Raw genomic sequence first — 21263 nt, forward strand, 5'->3', positions numbered from 1 at the left:
TCCTCCTCCCTTGGGGCACCTTCTTGCTCCCTCCTTCTCCTCCTCCTTCCTCCCTCCTCCTCCCTCAATACACCTCCTACCACAGAGTTCCGCCTTCCTCCCTTCTCCTCCTTTGGGGCGCCTTCTTCCTCCCTCGGGGCACCTCCCTCCTCCTCCCTTCCATCGGGGCGCCTTCTTGCTCCCTCCTTCTCCCCCTCCTTCCTCCCTCCTCCTCCCTCAATACACCTCCTTCCTCTCTCCTCCCACAGAGTGTCGCCTTCCTCCCTTCTCCTCCTTTGGGGCGCCTTCTTCCTCCCTCCTCCTCCTCTTTCATCAGGCACCTTCTTCCTCCCTCCTCCTCCTCTTTCATCGGGCACCTTCTTCGTCCCTCCTTCCTCGGGGCACCTCCCTCCTCCTCCTTTCATCGAGCACCTTCCTCCTCCCTCGGGGCACCTCCCTCCTCCTCCCCTTTCATCGGGCACCTTCTTCCACCCCTTCTTCTCCTCCTCCTTCCTCCCACAATACACCTCCTTCCCCTCTCCTCCCACAGAGTGCTGCCTTCCTCCCTTCCCCTTTGGGGCGCCTTCTTCCTCCCTTCTCCTCCTCTTTTATCGGGCACCTTCTTCCTCCCTCCTTCCTCCTCCCTCAGATGCCTCATTTACGTTCTTCAGAGCTGCAGACACTTTGCTTTCTTTTGCGCGCAATAGCAACGACCGTCTTGATATCTGAATGTCGCTCTTAAGGTTTCATGAACGCCATTGAACGTTTTATTGAAAAGTCCATATTCGGCTCCTTCACGTGTCTTTGTACCCTGTGGGGGAGGGGAGGGGACATTAATAGGATTCGGGGACTTTGCTTGAGCAGAACAAGTAAGATTACCGTCTTAGAAATGTCATTTGCTGCCGGAATAGAAAAACCTGTCAGCGCCTCGTAATGAAGTAATTTAAATACCGGCGGGTCTTACAAACATTTGATGCGCCGGGGTCTCTCGCTTGTGATGTTTTAGATCCCAGCTTCATCCCGCAGGTCGGCCCCCGGCGTCTCGGCTCCGGCATTACTAGATGATTTTATTCACCAAAGAACTCCTGCTAATGATTTTCTAATAAAAGTTTGTTTTTGGACTCTCGCTAATTCGGCGGCCGCTTCATGCGGTCGGCTTCCTTCTGGTTTTGTATTATACGCTCAGATCGCAGACATCCGGAAATTCTAATAAAGGGGTTACGAGCTTGTGAGAAAACCCATCCCTTACTTATAGGGCAATAAGGCGGCAGACATTCCAAAAAGTCCCTAAAATTACCTGAACTTGTGTTAGATTTTTTTTGTGTTTTATTTTATATAAAATATTAAGATTTGAATTCAAAAACATTTCTGACTTTATTCACACTAATGTATTTGTCTCCGGTCAGGGATTCTGCTCATTTTTATTCAAGCTCCCAACCCCGTTACTAGGGGCCCGCCGACACTTCCCTGTAGGTAATTCCCCCTGTGACCCCGGAGTGCGGCATAAAATCACGTGACAAGTTTTCCGTGGATCAGTTTCAGTGTGAATCCACATTAGATGGAAGATCCAGCAATCAGGGCGACTTACAACGAGGCTGGTCATCAGTGCTAGACTAACCGGGGTCTCACTGCCAACCGCGGGCGGGGGGGGGGGGTTCTTGTGTAATGGTGCGGAGAGGATAACGAGAATGGCGCGATCGAAGAAAACATCCAGCGAAAGGGGATCCTGTGGACGGAAACAACTCATCACTGAAAGGGGTCGGAGGAGGATGTCAGGAATCGTTCTGACCAACAGGCTGCACAGTCAGCTGAATACAACGCTGGAGCTCCAACTAACGTGTTCGAACGCACAACTCGCCGTTCCTCCGCACGGATGGGCTACAACACGTAGGAGCTGAGCTCTCCCAGACGTTTAGGCAACGACAGTCAAATTAAAGGAACATTTGTTAATTAAGATCCTTGGTCGTGCATTTTCAGATTTGGGCGGACAGCTGAACAAAACGCACCTAAACACATTGAGGTCCAAAGCTCAGAACACCCCGAACGGCGTATCTGCGTACCCGGGCATAATTTACGAGTCATGCTTGATATCGATGAATAGATAAAATCATGACCAGAAATGTTCCGGGCGCACATTCCCGATCGGAGGGTCTCCTGCCGAGACATGGGGAATTATGGTTCTTCAGAGAGGGCAAGGGGGCGTTCAGGGGAAAACCTTTAAGAACCAGGAGTTCAGAAGGTGGATTGTCAGACTTCAGAGATACGCCTCAGCATAAAACTGGTCCTATTGTTTCAGTGGCTCTGCACAGATCAGAATCAAGTATCCCAAATCCAATATTTTTCTCCCTGTTCTATTTTAAAATACTGTCATGTTGTGTATACCTGTATGCCCTTACACCGTGTAACTATCTTTTCATAATATATATATATATATATATATATATATATATATATATATATATATATATATATACACATACATACACACACACATATCTCTGCACAGAATACATCTACAATTTATTAGTCAGCCTTGTCCGTTTTAAAACGAAGCCCACCTCCCAACTCCAAAGATTGTATTAATAATTCATAGTCTGGATCTCAGCTTCCCTGAGCAGCTGGTGGCGGCAGCCTGTGTGTGTGGCAGCATTGTAGAGCACTGGAGTGCATTAGGCCGGATCAGGGGGTGATTTGTGCTTTCGGTCAGCATGTGGCAGGACCCCATGAAAGCTGGTTACAAATCCACCGGTAGCCTAGCGACTTCACACTCACAATCCTGCTAGAGCAATCTAGGCTCTGCTGTGATATATGGTCATAGTGGTGAGGCACCTTGGATAGTCGGGTCTCCACTCTCCCATCCATGACACACAGTGCTTTTAAAGTATTGGGGAACACAGAAAATACAATTACATGTGGTATTCAATTTTTTTTTAAGGAAACTACCAGGGAGGGGTTCAGGAGCTTTATGGGTGAGGAGTGTGAATTGGGTTCTGCAGTAGATGGGCAGCCGGTGCAGCGACTGGCATAGTGCAGAGGCATCTAAGAAGCAGCTGGATGGGAAGATGAGTCTGGCTGCCACTTTTAATATGAGTGGAGCAAGTCTGGTGCGGGGGAGGCCGATGAGCAGCAAGCTGCAGTAGTTGAGTCGGGAGTGGATGAGGGTGACAACGAGTGTCTTTAGCGTGTCTGTAGTGAGGAGTGGCCGGATTTTAGCAATATTCCTTAGGTGCAGGTGGCATGGTCGGGCCACAGATTGTATGAGGGGGGTAAAGGAGAGGTCGGAGTCCAGTGTGACCCCAAGGCAGCGGGCGTGCTGTGGGGGGTTATGATGGTGTTGGACACTGGAATGAAGATGTTGGGGGGAGGTCAGCTGGAAGGCGGAAAGACAAAAAGTTCAGTGTTTGAACTACAAGAAGCTTACTGTCCACAGTGGCCGATATTGCTGCAGAACGATGTCATCAAGTGGTGAGATCTGCAACCTGATGAATTGCTGCAGATCTAAAGGCCAAAGGAGTCCAACGCTACTAGATGGGGGTGATAACGGGGCGATCAGTGTATATATCACCCCAGCTGTGCTCCGAACAGAAGTCCTGGTGTCGCTGTGAACAGAGCTATATTGTTATGTTGGGTTCTTAAACAGGTTGTACCAAGATTAGACATTATCCCCTGAGACCCCCGCCGATCTCCGGCATTGGACTGCTGTGTCCCTCTGCCGGTCACTTTGTGGTTGTCCACTCCCCTGCAGTGACATCACTGGGAATCGCGCCGGTCGAGCGTGTGATGGCTGCATACTATTTATTTCAGTGGCCTGACAGGAATCCACAAACGGCTGGCGCTCTGATATCTCTGTGGTCCCGCTAAAAATGAATGTAGCTCCAGTTCTTATCCAGAGCCCCATTCAGTCTGCTCCTCTCTGCAGGGGTCCAGTACACCCGCAGTGCACAGGACACGGGACGCCCCTTTATGGAGAGTGGCAGGGGTCTGAGTGGAGAGGGAGGGAATCATTTCTAATTTCGGTATAACCCGTTTAAACTTAGCAGACAGTTAGGCTGCCACTTCTACCACAGATTGTCCTAGTCCTCCCATCCCTCGGAGTTGGTCAGACGCCTCACACACGATGGCAGAATGTATTTATATTTTACCTATTACTAAGGTTTGGGAAGCTGAACGGATGTGAGTGCTGAGATCGCTGCCGGATTAACGAAGTCCGGTGCAGGTTTTAGATTTGGTTCTGCATCTTCTAGCTCAGTAGGTGTGACTAAGTCTCCTTGTAATTTTCCTGTGGAAGGTTGATTCTTTTTCCAATACCCAGGAACCCTTGGACTCACTTGTTGATGGATTTCCTTACGGACTTGCCTCTTTCTGGAGGTAATGCGGTAATTTGGGTGGTAGATCGGTTAAGCAAGATGTGCCATTTTGTGGTGCTTCCCAGTCTTCCCAATGCCAGAACTTTGTCCAAATTGTTTGTCATTCATATCGTGAGAATACACGGGTCACCTGCTAATATTGTCTCCAATCGGGGGGTGCAGTTTGTGTCCAATTTCTGGCATTTTGTTTGCTCCCGCTTGGGTATTGAGCCCTCGTTTTCTTCAGCCTATCATCCTCAGACTAATGGACAAACGGACAGATGTAACCAGAGTCTGGAACAACATCTGCGGTATTATGTCTCAAGGAGGCAGGAGGATGGGTCGGAGTTCTTGCCTCTAGCTGAATTTGCGCCAAACAATAGACCGCTGAATTCTACGGGGACGTCGGCCTTCTTCTGTAATCATGGTTTCCACCCGTGTTTTGGTCCCTTTTCCAAGGAAGTATTGGAGGTGCCTGAGGAGAATGAGTTCTCCTCTAACATCAAGAAGGTGTAGAAAGAGATTCAGAAGAATCTTCAGAAGACAGCTAAACATTTTAGGCTGCTGACGGGTAACAGACGTTCGGAGGGGACTAACTTCTTGGTTAGGGACTTGGTTTGGTTGTCTACTTGGAACATAAAAATCAAACAGTCATTCAGGTTGGGTCCACTATTTATTGGTCTGTTTAAAATTTTGTAAAAAATTAATGGGGTGTCTTGTCGTTTATGGATTCTCATAGAACTAGGAATCTCTAATGTGTTTCATAAATCTCTGTTAAAAAAAAGTTTGTGGACTCTGGCAATGGTTCATCTCCGCCGTCCCCGGTTGTGGTGGATGGAGATGTTCATTTTGAGGTAGGTCACATAGTGGACTCTCGCGTAGTTAGGAGATCTCTTCAGTATTTGGTGCCTTGGTGTAGCTATGGTCCTCAGGAGAGGACGTGGGTGCGGCAGCAGACGTCCATACGGACCAATTAGTGAAAAGTTTTCACAGGCTGAATCCTAAGCGACCTGGTCCTAAGGGTCCTGGGGCCCCTTCTGATTAACGAAATCCAGTGTGGGTTTTAGATTTGGTTCTGCACCTTCTAGCTCAATGGTGTGACGTAATGTAGCTACCTGGGCTGATACTAAGTTAAAGTGCTGTGTATTGTCATTTGCTCACTGTCTGAGCTGGCAGTAAGCTTCTCCTGTTGATGGCTTGGTGTGCACGGTTCCTTACCAGCTCTGTGTGCTGCGGATTATTCTACTAAAGCTAAGTGCTGTGTTTTGTTTTGTCCCTTATCAGTTTGGCCAAGTAGGGTTACTTAGGTCCCAAGAACAAGTGCAGGCCCGCATCTATTGACGCGATCAGTCTGCCGTGTCAGGCAGGGCTCTTTCCCTCGTTCATTACGTATTTAGGGAAAGACTTCTCGTTTATTATTTGTCAGTTTGTTTTGGCCGCTGCACTGTGGGCAATTATTGTGCACGTCTGTAAGTGCTTGTCCAGCACTTCCTGTGCAGACGTAACACCTCTGCTGCCGACTCACAGGGCGTCTGCGCTGCTGAAAATATGCTGCAAAATCTCTGCAGATGGACAGAGTTTACAAGCATTTTTTGTTGCAGAACTTGTATGAGGGTACATCGGGGGGTACAGTACTTATCGCTGATGAGTATTGTCTTACCCAGAAAAAACTGAGGTGGGAAGCTGACCCTGCAGCACTATTCTACATATCCCCCAGGATGCACTTGTGACGTCTCTCCTGCAGCCTTTTAAGTCCCTGCAACTAGAATTCTTCTTACTGCTGGTCAAACCTCTCATTTACAGCATCCGTTACCTCCCAAACCTTCCCAAGCCGTTGTCACTTTTGGTGTTTTTTGGAAATTGGGGAGCAGATGGCAGTCAGACGGAGCCAGGTTGGGCGAATGGGGTGGATGGGGCATCAGATGAAAGCCTAAGAAGGTCATTTCTGCAGTACTGGCCCCTGCAGTGTGTGACGGGCATTGTCCTGCAGTAGTATGACACCTTTGCAGAGCTTTCCTCAATGCTTTTCCTTAATATTTTGCCTCAGCTTTGTCCATACCGACCAGTAATATGCTGCATGGATGGTTTAACCCCTTGGGGGTTCACGAGCAGAACTCCCTTTTTAGCCCAATAAATGGTTGCCATTTGCTCCTGTGCTGACCTTTGCACACAGGACTTCTTTGGCGGGGGGCACCCCTGTGCCTCCAGTCCTTATACTGTTGCTTTGTCTCTGGATCATAACAGTAGATCCGTGTCAGAGGTAGCAGATTTTTGCATCATTGAATAAATTTACAGCTTCCTAGCTCAAATTTTTAAGGGTAAGGCTCAATACTTATCAGCCCCCCTCATATTTGTCTAGTGAGCGGGAGCGCCGGGGAAGTCAGCTGCACGGTAGCTACAGATTCTGTCTCCTGTCCGCACCACTACAAGCAAAAGGAGAAAATACAGAGTGGTGGTGGTAGTTCGTGACGCCAGTCTGCAGCAGGCCGGAGTGAGGGGCAACTGGGTAGATGCAATCCCACCCGGCCGTACTACGAACAATGTTTTATGGTTGTTGGGGACTGTAGTTCCTTTCCCTGGAGGGTGGTGTAGTGCAGGTGTTCCCTGGTGAGAAGGCGCTCCAGGAGTCAGGGGGGGGGGGGTTGCAACGGGTAAAATGCACTTATTTGCAGCTCCAGATTAATTCATGTTACATCCAAAGTAGTCCAATTCCCGTCCACAACCATCTGGAGTTTGGAGACCGGAGGTACCGCCCTCAGACCAGTGCGTCGTATCTAGTACCGGATGTACCGCTTTCCACATCATGAGTTGTATCTAGTACCGGAGATACCGCTCTCCATATCATGAGTTGTATCTAGTAGTGGAGATACCGTTCTCCATATCATGAGTTGTATCTAGTAGTGGAGATACCGCTCTCCATATCATGAGTTGTATCTAGTAGTGGAGATACCGCTCTCCATATCATGAGTTGTATCTAGTAGTGGAGATACCGCTCTCCACTTACTGTGATATTCGGGCTCTGAGTGTCCTCATGGTTACGTCTGACCTCGTTTCTTCGGTATTATTGCGCTCAGCTGATTGATTTGATGGCACCGTTTGCTGGTTGTAACTCCCTGTATTTGTTTTCAGGTCCACGGACTACGGGACGACCTACGAGAAGCTGAATGATAAAGTGGGATTAAAAACAATTCTGAGCTACCTTTATGTCTGCCCTACAAACAAGAGAAAGGTGAGAATAGCCTTTAAATATCCGTTTATTTAGGCCGCTGTGCTTGAATAACCTTCTCTGCTCCCGGAGTCTATTACTGACACAAACCTTATGACTGCAGGGGAAAAAGGCTATAGAAAAACAAATGGACGTGGAAGCAATTGTGCCTGTGCCCGGCGCTGATAGAACGGCTCGTTAAGATTGCACAAGCGGGGCCATAAATAGATGTTTTTGGAGGTTTCCGCATTTACTTTGACACTCTATTACAGGCAAAACGGCCCTGAAGGTTTCCTTGGGATGAAAATGTAATTTTGTCTCTTTATTCTTTAGCGACTTTCTGTAAAGCTAATGAGTCGTCTCCGTAAGGTCCCCGTATACTTTAGAAGGACGCCAATTAGGGCCGGGTGGGCCGACCGTTGGATGTGTATGGGGTCTCTGGACTTTCCCCCAACACATTATGTACGAGGACAGCATTGGGTACCTGGAATTTCAGCACCCGGTCCGTTTGTCCTCCCGTAAGGACGGTGTGTGTGGTGTTATGGTGGCACCGCAGTAGACTGGCAGAGGCGGATGGTGAAGCAAACATTCCAAAGGAGGGAAGTAATGTCAAATGTAGCAAACGGTGTACAGTCCCGAACAACCAGAACACCGGGGCTTAGCGCCCTCCATGGTAACAGCCTCTTACAGACCATACTGATACAAGGGCAATGTTTTCCAGCCCAACAACCTCCTCCATATCTGGTGGCAATTTCCCCAGCTAGTCTTATGGCCCTTCTATGTAGGTTGCAGAGACCCCTGCCCACTCTGCATCACAGCCGGCCATCTTGCTGCTGGGGAGGAGCCCCAGAACCTGACCTGTCATACCAAGGAGACTCTCCATTCCTGACCCATCTCTCATGCATTAGCTGGAGGTTACCTCACCAGCATGTTGCTCTATCATCTGGAGCAAACTCTGTTCAGGTGGGGAGGGAGGCCCCCTCTACTCCTACGTCACGGGGTCTTCCCCTGGTCTGGACTTCACTGGTCATCTGCAGCCAACCTTTGTACTATTAGTCTTGGCTGTGTGGTCCTCCATGGCCATTACACAGACATATTCACCGAGTTCACACTGCACAGGCCATACACTCTGCCCACTGGGCACTCCTTCAGCAGGCTGGACCTCTGTATTTTACCTGCTATGGTTGCAACAGGCCTTTTAGTCAACCAGAGACAAGCAGCTGCCACAGTGTCTGGCAGCAGCTTTCCCCATTGTCCCTATAGAATATACATAAATGCTCAACTGACCCGCATGTTCATTTGTTTGGAGGAGTCAAAGGAAATAGCTGTTGGCCAAATAAGCATTTGTCCCACAGCTATTGGCAATGTATGGGCACCTTAAGGATGATAAGCCCCACCCCCAAGTGGCTCTAAAGTCATCAATTGTAATCTCCAATATCGGAATCCTGATACATTGTTTCTTTTTATTTTACCTATCATTTGTTTCCCTATCAAAAATGATGTTACTAAATAGAAACCATCATCATGGAGGTTAGCTGCTGCTGATGGATCTCCTTACGGCTTTTGGAAATAAATGGTGATCTGTTACCTGTAGTGGTGCAACCGTAGTAATCAGCCAACGGCTGCTGCAGTCATAAGCAGATGGATGACAAACCCAATGGGGTACCCCTATGATGGCCCCATCACAGTCAGGGACCCCCCATGTTTATGATGCAGAAATGGTGACAAAATTCAAAAATAAGGATATGAGAATTTTTGTTATAATTTTACTCACTATGAAATAAATGTTTTTGTGTGTTTAGAATACTTAATGGTGAAATACAATGTCTGCGTTGGTTTCTTCTGGGAGTCTAATGGGTCTTACTGTGTGCGTGTTTGGACTTAAAGCCTTGGTAACCATGTACTCAATCGGACCCTGGTGAACCTCACCACAGACTTTGTGGGATGCTCATAAATATGTTTTTATTGGATATGCATTAATAAGAATTCCATAAACTGAAGTAGCCAACGTTTCAGACACAGTTTGGTCCTTCTTCGGGCTATTCAGTACAAATGGATACCTGGTGCAAACAACCATATAGTAACATGCTGAGTACCTTTGGGCCTCTGACCTCTATCCTAAGGTCATTATAACAATCCATCTGTACTGATAGCCCAAGGAAGGACCACATTGTGTCTGAAACCTTTCTACTTTTGCATTTGGAATCCTTATCAAGGTTTTTTCATTAAAAACAGATACTTATGAGCATCCAAAAAAGTCTGTGTTGTGGTTTCTTATGATCAGTTAAGTAGATACTTCTTCATGGTAGACTGGCTCATTTTTACATGACGCTCTAAGATAAATATCCAGACAGTCTACAATGGGGATTCAGGGCACAGATGAAGTATATGGATATTTGAGGGCTTCACCACAGACCTGTAAAATTCCCACCAGCACCATAACCACAGGGGCAATTAAAGGCGTTTCAGATGCCATTCCACTTTAAATAGGCGGTCTTAGTAGAAAACATTCAATTTTGCTCAGAACTGAGTAAAAAGAAAGTCCTCCTCACCCCATCCACTGGGCTGCCTGCGTCACTCTTCTTCTGGCGCCAGTTATGACATCCCATTGGGGTTGGCAGTTGTTTGCTACTAACCAGTTATCGCACCTTTGTTTCAAGTATTACAGTCAGTGTCACAATACCCGCTGGTGAACTGGGAGCAATCTGAGCACATGAGTCACAGTCCTGACCATAACAGGCAGCCAAATGAGGGAGCCAGTTAGACCTGTGGAGAACAACGATGAGACCGCCACTTCTATATAGAGGAGCCCCCCCCCTATATATAGGAGGCTCTGTGAGTGGCGGTCTCATCGGTGTCCTCCACAGGTATAACTGGCTCCCTCATTTGGCAGTATGGCTACCTGCATGCTGAGGTTGGCGCACATGTTTGCCCTCCTGGCTCAGTAAGTATATGGCCGTTTTCAGTGATTGTGTATACAAGTCACAGTGCTGACCATAACCCTATGGAGATGCTGTGGATGACCTAAAGAGGATTGTGCATATAAGTCACCTGTTAGGTGTGTGTGTCTGGGACCTGTGGTTCTACAGGTTTCCATGAGCAGTTTCACATGTGAGGGCTAATTAAGCTGGCTGGGTGTGGAGTTCCTCCTGCCAGCCATGCTGTGCATATATATAACATAAACATACACACACCTGCATGCCTATGTATATACTATGTGTGTGAACAGTGTCCTGTCCAGTGTCTGTGCAGGAGGCCGGACATTAGGTGTGGACAGTCCTGTTCTGTGTTTGTTCTTTCCTGCATGCTGGCCCTAGTGTGTTGGTGTGAACTGTGTCCTGTCTTGCTGGATCATTTGTCATCTCTGGGCTAGTTAGGCCCTTAGGTTCCAGTGTGAGGCCGCCCTTATCGGCGCAATCGGCCTGCTTTCAGGCAGGGTTGTGGTGGATGTTGTCTTGTTAGAGTAGGGACCCGCGAGACAACGAGGCACCTTGAAGTGGCTTGTGGGCTTAAGTGACTTGGCCTATTCACAAACTAATAACTTGAACTTTTCTACCAATTACACCTGTTGTGTGCAGGTATGCAAGGTGAGTGTTTTGGTCGTTTGTCAGTTCTTATGTTATGTCTGTCTGTAAGCCCCAGTATGCAGTTCATTGTCCCTTTGGTGTTCAAGCCACAGCGTCCTGTTTGAATAATACCACTCCAGCGGCTGTCCAGCGGCAAGGTGCGCCCAGCGGATGTAACATCACAGTCCTGACCATAACCCTATGGAGATGCTGTAGATGACCTGAAGAGGGTTGTGTATACAAGTCACAGTCCTGACCATAACCCTATGGAGATGCTGTGGATGACCTGAAGAGGGTTGTGTATACAAGTCACAGTCCTGACCATAACCCTATGGAGATGATTTGGATGACCTGAAGAGGGCTGTGTATACAAGTCACAGTCCTGACCATAACCGTATAGAGATGCTGTGGGTGACCTGAAGAGGACTATGTATACAAGTCACAGTCCTGACCATAACTCTATGGAGATGCTGTGGTTGACCTGAAAAGGGGTTGTATATACAAGTCACAGTCCTTATCATAACCCTGTGGAAATGGTGTGGATGACCTGAAGAGGGTGGTGTATGCAAGTCACAGTCCTGGCCATAACCCTAAGGAGATGCTGTGGATGACCTGAAGAGGGTGGTGTATACAAGACACAGTCCTGACCATAACCCTATGGAGATGGTATGGACGACCTGAAGAGGGCTGTATATATAAGTCACAGTCCTGACCATAACCCTATGGAGATGCTGTGGATGACCTGAAGAGGACTTTATATATAAGTCACAGTCCTGACCATAACCCTATGGAGATGCTATAGATGACATGAAGAAAGTGGTGTATATAAGTCACAGTCCTGCCCATAACCCTATGGAGATGAGGGGGATGACCTGAAGAGGACTATGTATACAAGTCACAGTCCTGACCATAACCCTATGGTGATGTTGAGGATGACCTGAAGAGGGTTGTGTATACAAGTCACAGTCCTGACCATAACCCTATGGAGATGAGGGGGATGACCTGAAGAGGACTATGTATACAAGTCACAGTCCTGACCATAACCCTGTGGAGATGATGGGGATGATCGGAAGAGGGCTGTGTATACAAGTCACAGTCCTGATCCTAACCCTATGGAGATCCCATGGATGACCTGAAGAGGGTTGTGTATACAAGTCACAGTCCTGACCATAACCCTATGGTAATGCTGTGAATGACCTGAAGAAGGTTGTGTATACAAGTCACAGTCCTGGCCATAACCCTATGGAGATGCTGTGGATGACCCAAAGAGGGTTGTATATACAAGTCACAGTCCTGACCATAACCCTATGGAGATAGTATGGACGACCCGGAGAGGGTTGTGTATACAAGTCACAGTCCTGACCATAACCCTGTGGAGATGATGGGGATGATCGGAAGAGGGCTGTGTATACAAGTCACAGTCCTGACCATAACCCTATGGAGATGAGGGGGGTGACCTGAAGAGGGTTGTATATACAAGTCACAGTCCTGATCCTAACCCTATGGAGATCCCATGGATGACCTGAAGAGGGTTGTGTATACAAGTCACAGTCCTGACCATAACCCTATGGTGATGCTGTGAATGACCTGAAGAGGGCTGTATATACAAGTCACAGTCCTGACCATAAACTTATGGAGATGCTGTGGATGACCTGAAGAGGGTGGTGTATACAAGTCACAGTCCTGACCATAACCCTGTGGAGATGCTGTGGATGATCAGAAGAGGGTTGTGTATACAAGTCACAGTCCTGACCATAACCCTATGGAGATGAGGGGGATGATCTGAAGAGGGTTGTGTATACAAGTCACAGTCCTGACCATAACTATATGGAGATGAGGGGGGTGACCTGAAGAGGGTTGTATATACAAGTCACAGTCCTGATCCTAACCCTATGGAGATCCCATGGTTGACCTGAAGAGGGCTGTGTATACGAGTCACAGTCCTGACCATGACCCTACGTTGTGGATGGGTCAATGAGAGTTGTGCACACAAGGGCTTCCAAAAAATAATTGTGAACAAAAACACATTTGCAGAGAAAAAAGGTCTACAATCTCTCAACGTTGTACAAATACAAATCTTATTTACTACGACACAAAAGGTTTGGTCAAGGCGATCGCTCCAACATTAGATCGCAGGGTATTATATTTACTTACTGCCCTGTGGACTGTTATAATACATGACATGAGCGGTACAAGTCTGTGTGGTGCTTATCTAGGATTCTGACTTTGTTAGTGTTCAGTGCAGAAATGCAGGTGAATACAAAGGGTTCACTTACTTTTTTGCCATATAGAAGGGTTGGCAGTTGTTTGTCCCTACCCCTTTCCTAAGGGGCATGGGCATTTGGCCAGTTATCCCTCCTTTGTGTTAAGGGTTATATTCAATATCCTGCTACTCACTGGAAAACCACAATCTTAGTACCCCCATATGCCCTACAATGTGCAGTGCCCGTCTCTGTGGTATCGTACATCATTCATGCCCCACAGCCATCACGTCGTTTGTATAACTGTCTCACAAGATGGCGCAACGAAGAGGATGAGCTTAGCTAAATTTGCAAAAACTAAGAGTTTTGTGGGTGTTCTTGGACGGTGGGTGGGCGTAATTTTGTCCTGTGAGTGGAGAGACCGTGTTGGGAGGGATGCATAAACCTGTAGAGTCATCTGTATCCAATAAGCTGTGGTGCCATCTACAGTATCTATGGCAGTAAAGCCCAGCTGATCTGCGGTCACCAGGGGCATGGCTGGATAAGCACCACGCCATCAAGCATCTGTATCATGCAAATAACCGTATTTGTGCAGCGATCCCATTCGTATAGGCTACTGAGCAACATTTCTGTCTTGGGGGCTTTACAAATAAGAATGTCAAGTCTTCAGAAAGGTCACCACGCCATTCATCTTCTCATCCGCAAACTTGTCCACCACCATTTCTGCTTTCAGGATGCATTCATACATGTGAGTGCACAAGGAAAGACTAGAAGCAATGGGATGAAACTGAAAGGGAGGAGACACAGATTAAATATTAGACAGTGAGGGGGATCAATGAGTGGAACAGGTTGCCACGGGAGGTGGGGAGTTCTCCTTCAATGGAAGTCTTCAGAGGCGGACAGACATCTGTCTGGGATGATTTACTGATCCTGCACTGAGCAGAAGGTTGGACACGATGACCCGGAAAGACCCGATGACCCTGGAGGGACCTGATAACCCTGGAGGACCCGATGACCCTGGGGGTCCCTTCCAACTCCATCATTCTAGGATTCTATGAATTGCGCACACAATATCTGACAGACTGCAATATGGTCAGATATCGTATGTGATAACCAATGGCTTTCAATGAGTATATTCACATGAGTGATTTTTCTGTTACACTGATGGTCTGAGATTGAATATATAGATAATATTGCATACAGATACAATGTTTGCCTTGTTACTATTCAACACATGCAAATGTCATTAGCGTGAAGAGCGCAGGTTACAGAGATGCGATGTGCTTTTCATGCTAAGCATATCACACTCACAGCAGAAATCTCAGGACTGCAAGTGTGATATCCATCCAGGTTTCTTCTTCAAGCATACCTGACTTTTCAATACAATTTCTACACTGCCCCAAGTCATCCTTACACCCATTTGTTGTAGTTTGCATCCTGTTTCATGTCTGGAAATCCTGGTTCAGGTGCTCATCCCTATTTTTAAGCTGTTCTGCTGTTTGCAATCCACTGTCAGGAGGGAGTGTGTAGCAAGACTAGCATTCTGCCAGTAGTTCACTGTCCTGACTTCCTTGTCCTCATTACCAATTCTGCTTTGCACTGCCTCCCCTCGATTACGTGTATTGGTGGTCTAACCAGCAGGAAAGCAGTATCTGAATGCCCGCCCCAGTGCTCTCCCAGGACTCAGGTATGTAGTGACATTATGGACAAATGGTTAGTAAACCCACTATAATGTGCAAGCATGCACGCAGACAAACACACACACACACACACACATGCACACACTGTAACCACAGAGACTGTGCAGATAGCTAGCATAGTGTCTGCAGACATGTTAGCCTGTAGCTTGTAAGCTCAGGGGAACCACATGTGAAGATAGCCCCTCTCCATGTTGCTATGGAAACATCCCTATAACCCTGTTACTATGGAAGCTCTGTACCTAAACAGAGAGTGGATTGCAGAGAAGCCTGGAAGGGAGACCCCTAGTGGCAGCCACTTCAAATGTGATTTAGAGCAGTAAAGCAATAACAATTTTTATACAAGTATATTACAGAAATGATGAGGCTGACAGAAGCCAGTAGATGAGCAGAAGTCGTCTGAAAAGTTACTGCCCCTTTAAGAATGCAGCATGACCCAGGACTGTGTGGCCCCTTGTATTTACAGCCACAGCCATTAAACAGATCAATTCACAGACACAAAGGAGAAATATGCCTTCAGGGTATGTTCACACGGGGGAGGGGGGGGGGTAGTGCTGCGGAATCTCCACTGCACAAAATTCTGCAGCATTTCCGCATAAAACCCTTCATTGACACCGGAGGTACGGAGTTTAGCCAGGAATCGTCTCTGTGTCCGCAGTTGAATTTAGCAGCTTCCGCCCCTCACCTTAGTATAAATGGCGCTGTCCGCGCACCCGGCAGCCTTTATTGCACTTCTGCATCACCTGGCCAGCAGATCGGCGCACAGTAGAGGCTGTCGGGGTGCGCGGACAGCGCCATGTATACTAAGGTCAGGGGCGGAAGCTGCTAAAGTCAACTGCAGACACAGCCGATTCCTGGTCAAACTCCGTACCTCCGGAGTCATGGAAAGGGTTTTATGTGGAAATAGTGCAGAATTTGTGTTGCCATCTCCCGCAGCATCCCCCCCCCCCCCGCCAACGTAACCTCAGACACGGAATGTGGCCTTTTCTTGAGGACATTGCGGCTTCCAGAAAAACAAAAAAAGCCAAAAAGAAACAAGAACATTTAAAGCAAATAAATTAAAGTGGAGAAGATCTGACGTTCAATCCACAAGGTGGGAACCGACGGAGAACATGAATTACTTGATGAGAACATTTCACAAGCCACATATCTGCTGCCTTCAGCTATAAAGAGCGCGGCTCAGTAAATTGTCCATGTATCGCTTTACTAGGGGAACACACATTTGTGACCATCAGAGAACCAGCAATATAGCAGCCTGTGATATCCCAACGGCAGAACAAGCAATCAGCTGCAGGAGGGGGGAGAGGGTCTGCGGTTAGGAACGGCCGATCACAACCCTACGGAGATAGTATGGACGACCCGGAGAGAGCTGTGTATACAAGTCAAAGGGCTGACCAAAGCCCTATGGAGATGCTGTGGATGACCTGAAGAGGGTTGTGTATACAAGTCACAGTCCTGACCAGAACCTTATGGAGATGCTGTGGATGACCTGAAGAGGGTTGTGTATACAAGTCACAGTCCTGCCCATAACCCTATGGAGATGCTGTGGATGACCTGAAGAGGGTTGTGTATACAAGTCACAGTCCTGACCAGAACCTTATGGAGATGCTGTGGATGACCTGAAGAGGGTTGTGTATACAAGTCACAGTCCTGACCATAACCCCATGGAGATGCTGTGGATAACCTAAAGAGGGTTGTGTATACAAGTCACAGTCCTGACCATAACCCTATGGAGATGCTGTGGATGACCTGAAGAGGGTTGTGTATACAAGTCACAGTCCTGACCATAACCCCATGGAGATGCTGTGGATGATCTGAAGAGGGTTGTGTATACAAGTCATAGTCCTGACCATAACCCTATGGAGATAGTATGGACGACCCGGAGAGGGTTGTGTATACAAGTCACAGTCCTGACCATAACCCTATGGAGATGCTGTGAATGACCTGAAGAGGGCTGTATATACAAGTCACAGTCCTGACCATAAACGTATGGAGATGCTGTGGATGACCTGAAGAGGGCTGTGTATACAAGTCACAGTCCTGACCATAACCCTATGGAGATGCTGTGGATGACCTGAAGAGGGTTGTGTATACAAGTCACAGTCCTGACCATAACCCTATGGAGATGATTTGGATGACCTGAAGAGGGCTGTGTATGCAAGTCACAGTCCTGACCATAACCCTATGGAGATGCTGTGGATGACCTGAAGAGGGTTGTGTATACAAGTCACAGTCCTGACCATAACCGTATGGAGATGAGGTGGATGACCTGAAGAGGACTATGTATACAAGTCACAGTCCTGACCATAACTATATGGAGATGAGGGGGGTGACCTGAAGAGGGTTGTGTATAGAAGTCACAGTCCTACTCATAACCCTATGGAGATAGTATGGACGATCCGGAGAGGGTTGTGTATACAAGTCACAGTTCTAATCATAACCCTATGGAGATAGTATGGACGACCCGGAGAGTGTTGTGTATACAAGTCACAGTCCTGACCATAACCCTATGGAGATGCACTGGATGACCTGAAGAGGGTTGTATATACAAGTCACAGTCCTGACCATAACCCTATGGAGATGCACTGGATGACCTGAAGAGGGTTGTATATACAAGTCACAGTCCTGACCATAACCCTATGGAGATGCTGTAGATGACCTGAAGAGGGTTGTGTATACAAGTCACAGTCCTGACCATAACCCTATGGATATGCTGTGGATGACCTGAAGAGGGTTGTGTATACAAGTCACAGTCCTGACCATAACCCTATGGAGATGCTGTGGATGACCTGAAGAGGGTGGTGTATACAAGTCACACTCCTGACCATAACCCTATGGAGATAAGGGGGATGATCTGAAGAGGACTGTGTATACCAGTCACAGTCCTGATCATAACCCTATGGAGATGCTGTGGATGACTTAAAGAGGCTTGTGTATACAAGTCACAGTGCTGACCATAACCCTATGGAGATGATTTGGATGACCTGAAGAGGGCTGTGTATACAAGTCACAGTCCTGACCATAACCCTATGGAGATAATTTGGATGACCTGAAGAGGGTTGTATATTCAAGTCACAGTCCATTCCATAACCCTATGGATATGCTATGGATGACCTGAAGAGGGTTGTGTATACAAGTCACAGTCCTGACCTTAAAGGGGTTGTGCCACAATTACAATTTATCCCTATCCACAGGATAAGGGATATTTTGCTAATTGGTGGGTGTCTCACCTTTGAGAGAAGGGGCGTCCTGTGTCCCCTGTCCATCTCACTGTGGGCTTACTACAGTAAGGTAACTAAATGGAATGAAGGTCATGCAAGCATGCGTCCATTCTATTCATTGTCAGTGGGACTGTTGAGATAGCCAAGCGGCAAGCAGTTGGGTATTGGAGCTCCATTCAGTATGACGGCTCTCCAGGTGGAGAAGTATCCCCACAGTGACCAAAAGATGGGGACACAGGACTCCGATTCTCAGGATTGGTGGGGGGCTCAGCAGTGATTGGCAAGTTATCCCTCATTATATGGATAGGGAATAACTTGTAATTCTGGTACAACCTCTTTAACCCAATGGAGATGCTGTTGCATGACCTGAGAAGGGCTGTGCACACAAGACATCCCAGAAATACTGATGAACTGAAAGACTTTTGCAGGGAGGAAGGGTCCAAAATTCCTGTAAAAAAATCGTATTTACAGCTCCGGGTAACGTTCGGTGGAGATGATTGCTGCTAAAGGGGGTCTGCAGGTTACTCCAAACTACAGATACTTTGTAATCAGGGCAGAAATCCAAATAACTCCGTAGGGTTCAATTACTTCTTTGCACTGTGTATCAGAGTACTTAAGTAAAGTATTTGCAGAGTAACAGAACATTTTCCATAGAATGAGCCCGTGAAACGGCGCGAAGCTGAAACGCTCCATTTTCTTTCCATCCCCTTTTCAGCCCAGAGATCCGCAACCTTTAAGGCAGAAATGTCGGATTTCACCTTTCTGTAAATTTAGTGAATCCGGAAGCCGAAACAACAGTGTATTCGCTGTAAATAATCATTTTCAGCCTCATTGCCAGTGCCGAGCACAATTAAGCCTGTGAAATGCGTCTGTACGGAGGGGTGAGCACGCAGCGCCATTGTTTTCGTACCGCGGTGAATGCGGCATCTCCTCGATGTGCAGATGAATGGGCCGCAAAAGGTCATTTCTCCAAATGCCAGTTGACAGTGAAATTCCAAACTTCACATCAAGTTGCCGGTTGACGTTGGAGCGCAAATGTTAGATAATGCAATAATTCCATCACAGCGGGTGATCGCCCCTATTAGCGCTGAGCGCAGCTGCTCCACCGCCAGAAAGGTCAACCCCCGACAATGGGGGGTCATTATAACAGCCAGCGGATGTTACTGCAGCATCTCATTAGAAACCAATAGCCATTACAGGTCTAACGAGGTGCCTGCTATACATACAGCAGGCACAGATGTAGCAGAGCTGAGTTTGTTACGTATCACTTACTGGGATGATTGTGGATTGTCATGGGACTGCAGGTAAAAGCACAACATAATCTTAACCCCTTCCTGCCTCATGACATACATATACACCTGGCTGGGAAGCACTACCCATGAAGGGACATACACTAGAGTCCTATGAATGGCGCGGCTCAGAAGCTACGCCCACTCCATCTGCCGCAGGAGCCGTGACCGACAGCCGGCCTTCTGCCGCAACAGCAAGGATCAATGATGATCACTGCTGTTAAACCCTTACAGAATGGTTCTCTGTATACTCTCCACACCGTTACATAATAAACCCCCGCGGTTGGCGGTGAGACCCCGGCTGGTCCAGCACCGATGACCGGCCTCGTGGGAAGTCGCTCCGATCGCTGGATCTTCCATCTAATGTGGATTCACACTGAGAGTGATCAGCAGGAAACTTGTCACATGGTTTTATGCCGCACTCCGGGTTCACGGGGAGAATTACCATACAGGGGGCGCCAATTGTGCGAGGGGCGGGGGCTCTAATAGAGGGGCTATATTATAAAGGCCATTCTGCGTATATTGTTTATAGCAGAAGAATAAACAGCATGCTGAATATGGATTGTAAAGCAATTGTTATTTCTACATTTCTTGAACTTGCAGTACCACGTTTGACCACCTGTTGCGCTCTTCAGAGTCAACAAGTCCATGATGCGTGTGCTACAATACAGTAGACACGGTGCGATGTAACTTTGTTTTAGCAGTGGCGGCCACTAACGCACTTCGGGGTTATGGATCGCTTAAAGCGTTCAAAGACGACTAATAAAGTTTTAAGCGCTATTCTAAGAAAGGTTAGTAGTGATTAGATCAGCAATATACAGAAGGAGATAATTACAGAAGGGGAGGAGCTACAAACACAAAAAGAGAGGAAATAAGGGGAAAATACCAGTTTATGAAGTTGTTTCCAAAGTTCCTGTGGAGTGGAGCCGCGGAGCGAGGAGCAGCCGGGATCAGATGACAGTCCCGGGTCTGACAATTTGGGGTGAAGGCGGGGGGATCCCCTTAGTGTTAAAGCCCTCTTTGAGTCACATCTATCATCCTTCTTCTTACATCATGGATGGACGGGCTGAGTACATGCGCAGATCTTCCCAGGAGGCCCTCCATTGGGGGAGCTCTGGCCGCCATGTCTGATATCATGAATCTACCTACTTGTGGTTGGCGTCACAGGTATGTGGTTCTGGGACTCTGGGGGTTCTGGGTGGCGCCATGGGAGTAACTGCACGGGTCCGCCATATACTCATGCTTCCCACAATATAACCGCTGTTGGGCCTTCGGATGACCCATAATCCCCGCTATCAGTTCCTCCTCTGATTAGTGCAGTATCAGGCTGAGGGCCACAAGGTCTGGCTGTATGTCGGACTCAGGCTGAGGGCCACAAGGTCTGGTCTGTATGTTGGACTCAGGCTGAGGGCCACAAGGTCTGGTCTGTATGTCGGACTCAGGCTGAGGGCCACAAGGTCTGGCTGTATGTCGGACTCAGGCTGAGGGCCACAAGGTCTGGCTGTATGTCGGACTCAGGCTGAGGGCCACAAGGTCTGGCTGTATGTCGGACTCAGGCTGAGGGCCACAAGGTCTGGCTGTATGTCGGACTCAGGCTGAGGGCCACAAGGTCTGGCTGTATGTCGGACTCAGGCTGAGGGCCACAAGGTCTGGCTGTATGTCGGACTCAGGCTGAGGGCCACAAGGTCTGGCTGCATGTCGGACTCAGGCTGAGGGCCACAAGGTCTGGCTGTATGTCGGACTCAGGCTGAGGGCCACA

At 47.8% G+C, this 21263-nt stretch overlaps 1 protein-coding gene across 1 annotated transcript in view; it reads left to right on the top strand.

Annotated features, from left to right (window-relative positions):
- Positions 1 to 21263, top strand: part of SORCS1 (sortilin related VPS10 domain containing receptor 1) — a 619679-nt gene that overhangs the window by 277431 nt on the left and 320985 nt on the right. The window contains exon 3 of the mRNA XM_066601489.1: positions 7455 to 7554. Coding sequence (XP_066457586.1) covers positions 7455 to 7554 — 100 coding nt within the window. The remainder of the gene's footprint in view (positions 1 to 7454; positions 7555 to 21263) is intronic.

This window comes from Eleutherodactylus coqui, chromosome 4 (assembly GCF_035609145.1).
Source record: "Eleutherodactylus coqui strain aEleCoq1 chromosome 4, aEleCoq1.hap1, whole genome shotgun sequence".
Lineage (NCBI taxonomy): Eukaryota > Metazoa > Chordata > Amphibia > Anura > Eleutherodactylidae > Eleutherodactylus > Eleutherodactylus coqui.